At 46.3% G+C, this 6,000-nt stretch overlaps 1 protein-coding gene across 1 annotated transcript in view; it reads left to right on the top strand.

Moving 5' to 3' along the window:
- Nucleotides 1-4,540: 4,540 nt before the first annotated feature.
- Nucleotides 4,541-6,000, top strand: part of DNAH7 (dynein axonemal heavy chain 7) — a 155,582-nt gene continuing 154,122 nt past the window's right edge. Inside the window, exon 1 of the mRNA XM_083467323.1 lies at nt 4,541-4,724. Coding sequence (XP_083323449.1) covers nt 4,710-4,724 — 15 coding nt within the window. The 5' untranslated portion in view covers nt 4,541-4,709. The remainder of the gene's footprint in view (nt 4,725-6,000) is intronic.

Below are 6,000 nucleotides of genomic sequence, written 5' to 3'. Positions count from 1 at the left end.
GATCGCTTGTAGCCAAGATTGTCTTCCATAAACACGGTTTTAACAGTGAGTCCGTAAGTGACTGTGAAGACCAATTCTGGATCCACACGTCCTTCCACAGTGGGGAGATAGGTTTCCGGGTGGGAATTGATCATGGTGAGGGTTTGCCAAGTGTGTCTTCCTCTTAGCACATTTCTCCCTTTCGTCCTGAGTTTGAGCGTCTTCAAAGCCCATGACACCTTTGGTAAAGGCTGTTCTCCAACTGGAGTGCTCACAGGCCAGTGTTTCCTAGTTGTCAATGCTTATACTACATTTTTAAAGATTTGCCTTGAGAGAGTCTTTAAACCTTTTTTGTTGACCACCAGCATTACGCTTTCCATTTTAAGTTTGGAATAGAGTAGTTGCTTTGGAAGATGATAATCAGGCATCTGTACAACATGACCAGTCCAACAAAGTTGATGTTGAAGAATCATTGCTTCAACCCTGGTGATCTTTGCTTCTTCCAGTGTACGTCAAGCCACATATAGCAGACCAGACACACGTCTTAATCGTATATTGCAGTTATTATTGTTATAAGTAATTCTGCCAGTACTTACTGGTATGGAGTACTGGTGCCTCTTTTTTTTTTAAAACTGCCCCATTGTTCTGGCAGCCATAACACTACTTTCAAGATAAGGGTAAAAGTAAAGGTAAAGGGACCCATGAACATTAGGCCCAGTCGCGGACGACTCTGGGGTTGCGGCGCTCATCTTCCTTTACTGGCCGAGGGAGCCGGCGTACAGCTTCCAGGTCATGTGGCCTGCATGACTAAGCCACTTCTGGTGAACCAGAGCAGCGCACAGAAACGCCATTTACCTTCCCACCAGAGTGGTACCTATTTATCTACTTGTACTCTGATGTGCGAACAACGGGAGCTCACCCCGTTGCAGGGATTCGAACCGCCGACCTTCTGATTGGCAAGCCCTAGGCTCTGTGGTTTAACCCACAGCACCACCCGCATACCAGCCCCTAATTTTTTTAAACAAAAGAAGTACTGATTGTTATTTATTAATTGCTTTCCACATAAGTCCCAAGGCAATGTGCAAAACATTAATGGAAGACCGTGGTAATATTTTGAGCAACTTCATGGAGATTAATATTCTAAGGGAAAACCCTGTATACAAACATTCTTGTAATGCAGAGCATTTCCTGGTGTAGAAGTTGGTTTGAAAGGGAACACATGCCCCTTAGTGGTTAAATAAGATTATTACACTTAATTATAAGAGGAGTTCCAATTCTTTCCTATTAGCAAAACTTTCTGATTTTGCTTGCACTGTAATGAATATGCCTATATACTTTGATGAGTCAACACCTATTTGAATCACCAGTACAAGAGATGGAAAAAGCGAGAGATTTTTGGAATGGAGTAGCTTGTGGGGGTGGGGTGGGGGGAGCCATGGCTGGCTGACACACTGAACATTATATATATATATATATATATATATATATATATATATATATATATATATGCAGGTTTTGGTGTCTTCGGGTGTCTTCCCGTGTAAGAGTTGGGGTGTCTAGGCGACGTTTCGACGAGGTCTCACTCGTCATTTTCAGGCTGGTGCTTTCGGCTTCTTGTTACTGGAACAGAGCAGGATCTCAGTGTTTGAGTTCCTATAAATACTGTTGAGGGGGTGTGGTGTATAGCCTCCAACGTTCTTGGCAGAGAGGAAGTTCCCAGGTTAGTGTGCCTTTTCTTCTTTTGTTCATTAATTACTTGAGGGATATCTTGAGTGATTTCTTGAGTGATATTCTGAGTACCACTTAGGAGGGTCATTAGGTGTGGATTAGTTGCTAAAGCTTTCGTGTCTTGACCTCTTGAGCTTGTGAAGAGTTTTTCTGAGAAGATGGCTGTACTGCACTTAGTTGTGCTCTGGCTTGGCTTCGTGTATAGGGGCGAGCTGTGGTTTTGTGCCCTGTGCCAGCCAGATCTGTGTAGGGATTGCAGGGGGGTGCAGCATCCGGAGGTGCCACTATGGTTTGGCTACTGGATGGTGTCTGTAATTTAGCCAAACCATAGTGGCACCTCCGGATGCTGCACCCCCCTGCAATCCCTACACAGATCTGGCTGGCACAGGGCACAAAACCACAGCTCGCCCCTATACACGAAGCCAAGCCAGAGCACAACTAAGTGCAGTACAGCCATCTTCTCAGAAAAACTCTTCACAAGCTCAAGAGGTCAAGACACGAAAGCTTTAGCAACTAATCCACACCTAATGACCCTCCTAAGTGGTACTCAGAATATCACTCAAGAAATCACTCAAGATATCCCTCAAGTAATTAATGAACAAAAGAAGAAAAGGCACACTAACCTGGGAACTTCCTCTCTGCCCAGAACGTTGGAGGCTATACACCACACCCACTCAACAGTATTTATAGGAACTCAAACACTGAGATCCTGCTCTGTTCCAGTAACAAGAAGCCGAAAGCACCAGCCTGAAGATGACGAGTGAGACCTCGTCGAAACGTCGCCTAGACACCCCAACTCTTACACGGGAAGACACCCGAAGACACCAAAACCTGCATTCCTGTACCCGTGAAAATCTACGAAAGCATATATATATATATATATATATATATATATATATATATATATATATAGTTATTAAAGATTTCTTAGTTTACAAAAATTGTCTCTTTTTTAAAGTTGCGTTTTCAATAGATCAGCTTCATTTGTTGTGAGGCATTAGTGCAGGCTTCCTCAACTTCTGCCCTCCAGATGTTTTTTTCTTAACTTTATTCCAAAACCGAAAAAGAATTACAAACATCAAATTCAAAATCCATATTTGTTTTGTAACATAAGCCTATTACATAATTGACCCTCCAGATGTTTTTGGCCTACAACTCCCATGATCCCTAGCTAGCAGGACCAGGGGGTCAGGGATGATGGCAATTGTAGTTGCAAAACATCTGGAAGGCCGAGGTTGAGGGAGCCTGTGTTAGTGTTAGATTAGGAAGAAAAGGGGGAAAGAGGGGGAAGGGGGAATGGCAAGTGGGGTGGGGTCAGGGCTGGCAATGCTTCTCTTCTTCTGCTTAGTGTATGTGTGGGGTTTTGTGTCAGCGTCGCTTGTGTGGGTTCTCTATGAATTCGCTTGTTGTATTTCCTTAGTGGTGGGAAACTGCAACGTTTTATTGCAGCTTACAGACACCCCCCCAATAGAATTCTAGTTGTTTAGCTTAGGGGTGTGTTTGCTGCACTCTCTTCTAGCACGTGAGCAGTCTCTATGCCAGGCGAAATATTAACTGTGTTTTTGTTTTTCCTGGCAGGTTGTGGGGACTTCTTGTAGCCAAGTAAGATTGTCTTCCACAAACACGGCTTTAACAGTGAGTTTGTAAGTGACTGTGGAGGCCAGTTCTGGACCCACATGTCCTTCCACAGTGGGGACAAAGGTTTCTGAGTGGCAGTTGATCATGGGGAGGGTTTGCCAAGTGTGCCTTCCTCTTAGCACGTTTCTGCCTTTTGTCCTGAGTTCGAGTGATTTCAAAGGCCTTTGGTAAAGGCTGTTCTCCAACTGGAGTGTTTCCCAGTTGTTGGTGTTTATACTACATTTTTTAATACAGTGGTACCTTGGGTACCCACCAAGGGATGTGGGTGGCGCTGCGGGTTAAACCACAGAGCCTAGGACTTGCTGATCAGAAGGTCGGTGGTTCGAATCCCCGCAACGGGGTGAGCTCCCATTGCTTGGTCCCTGCTCCTGCCAACCTAGCAGTTCGAAAGCACGTCAAAGTGCAAGTAGATAAATAGGTACCGCTCTGGTGGGAAGGTAAACGGCGTTTCCGTGCGCTGCTCTGGTTCGCCAGAAGCGGCTTAATCATGCTGGCCACATGACCCGGAAGCTGTACGCCAGCTCCCTCGGTCACTAAAGCGAGATGAGCGCCGCAACACCAGAGTCGGTCACGACTGGACCTAATGGTCAGGGGTCCCGTTACCTTTACCTCGAGTTACATAGGCTTCAGGTTACAGATGCTTCAGGTTACAGACTCCGCTAACTCAGAAATATTACCTGGGGTTAAAAACTTTGCTTCAGGATGAGAACAGAAATCGTGCTCCGTCGGCACGGCGGCAGCGGGAGGCCCCATTAGCTAAAGTGGTGCTTCAGGTTAAGAACAGTTTCAGGTTAATAACGGACCTCCGGAACGAATTAAGTACTTAACCCGAGGTACCACTGTATTTGCCTTGAGAGAACCTCTTTTATTTTCCAATTTTTAAGTTCGGAACAGAGTCCTTGCTTTGGAAGACAACAATCCAGCGTCCGCCCAAGATGACCAGCCCAACAACTCCCATCACCCAGTCTGACCCAGAGCGCTAATGGGAGTTGGAGTCCAACTCGCGGTGGTTGTTTTTACAAAAGCAAACGCGGGGCAGCTCTTTGTCTTCGCAGAACTTTCACTCGGGGGGACACGCCTCTCTCTCCCTCTGAACCAATGGGAACTTCGGGTTCGCTGCTTCGGCGACTGGAATGTTGAGATTCCGCTCTCTCATTCGCTCGCGAAGGAAAGAAAGGGGGGAAAGCGCGGTTTGAGTCGGAGGCGTTGCTAGGCGACGGGGTTTCCCTGCTCAGCACAACATCCCCGCAGGGGAATCGAGAGCAGGGAGACGCGCGGATGAGCGGGAGGCGACCCCGCAGCCCCCCAAAAAACACCCACTCCCGTTGTATTCAGCGTAGGGGCAAGCAGCTGGCTACCCAGCCATGAGTAGCGAGCAGGTGAGGGATGGAAAAGTATTTTTTGTGTGATTGTTTGTGTGTTTTTTAATTACAATTCAGCTTTCCCTCCCCCCCCCCAGTGCTGCTTCGCCTCCCCCCCAAAAAATCACATGGAAACCCCCTCTTCGAAGTGCTTCCAATGTCGATCCTGGCTAGCAGGATCACTGCTCGCGCGTGATCTCCAAGAGCCACAAAAAAGGAGGCACCGCTTGTCATTTAAAAGTTTTGTAAAACTTGGCTGCTTTTCGGTGTTTCTCTTGAACTTCGCAACTAGCTTTTCTCCCCGTGCCCTGCTCACTTCCCCCAGGCAAATTCATTCCCTTCCGCTCAAAGCACCCGACATTACTCCGATGAAAATAGGGACATAAGGAAAAGCAGGACATTCCAGGATCAATTCAGAAATTGGGACGGCTTCTGTAAATGTGTGTGTGTGTGTGTGTGTGTGTGTGTGTGTTATTGGGCTGTTCTTGTTTTTTTAAATTTTGCTTGTTTAATTTGTGGTTTTGTATTTTGATTTTGTTCTGTGAACCGCCTTGAGAACTTCTGGGTATAGGGCGGTATATAAGCTCAATAAATAAATTAAATAAATGAATCCGGGACTGGAAAATAGGGACACTTGGAGGGTCTATATTAAAGGTAAAGGACCCCTGACAGTTAAGTCCAGTCATGAACGACTCTGGGGTTGCGGCACTCATCTCGCTTTACTGGCCGAGGGAGTCAACGTTTTCTGCAGACAGTTTTTCCAGTTCATGTGGCCAGCATGACTAAGCCGCTTCTGGCAAACCGAGCAGCACACGGAAGCACTGTTTACCTTCCCGCTGGAGCGGTACCTATTTATCTACTTGCACTGGTGTGCTTCCGAACTGCTAGGTGGGCAGGAGCAGGGACCGAACAACAAGAGCTCACCCCGTCGCGGGGATTCGAACCGCCAACCTTCCAATCAGCAAGTCCTAGGCTCTGTGGTTTGCAGGTCACTGATATTATTATTATTATTATTTAGTATGCTCATATGTGTTTTTATCTTGTATTTTTATGCTGTGATCTATGGATGAAGGGCAGTGTAGAGCAGGCAGACCACAATATGTAGAGGGGGTGGGGTGGGCTATGCTTCGCTTGGCTTGGGGTCTTATTTATTCATTCATTCAAGGGATTTCTTACTCACCCTTCACTGTTAAGTCCCAGGACAGGCTACACGCAATCAAATCATGCAATCCAAAAGGAGTGAATAAGTTTAAATATACCAGGAAAAACATGGAAAACAATTGCAAGCAAAAGC

Source organism: Podarcis liolepis (assembly GCF_965112155.1).
Source record: "Podarcis liolepis genome assembly, chromosome: 1".
In the NCBI taxonomy this organism is placed as follows: Eukaryota; Metazoa; Chordata; class Lepidosauria; order Squamata; family Lacertidae; genus Podarcis; species Podarcis liolepis.
Note: the sequence above shows the minus strand (reverse complement) of the source record. Positions and strands in the feature narration are given on the sequence as shown.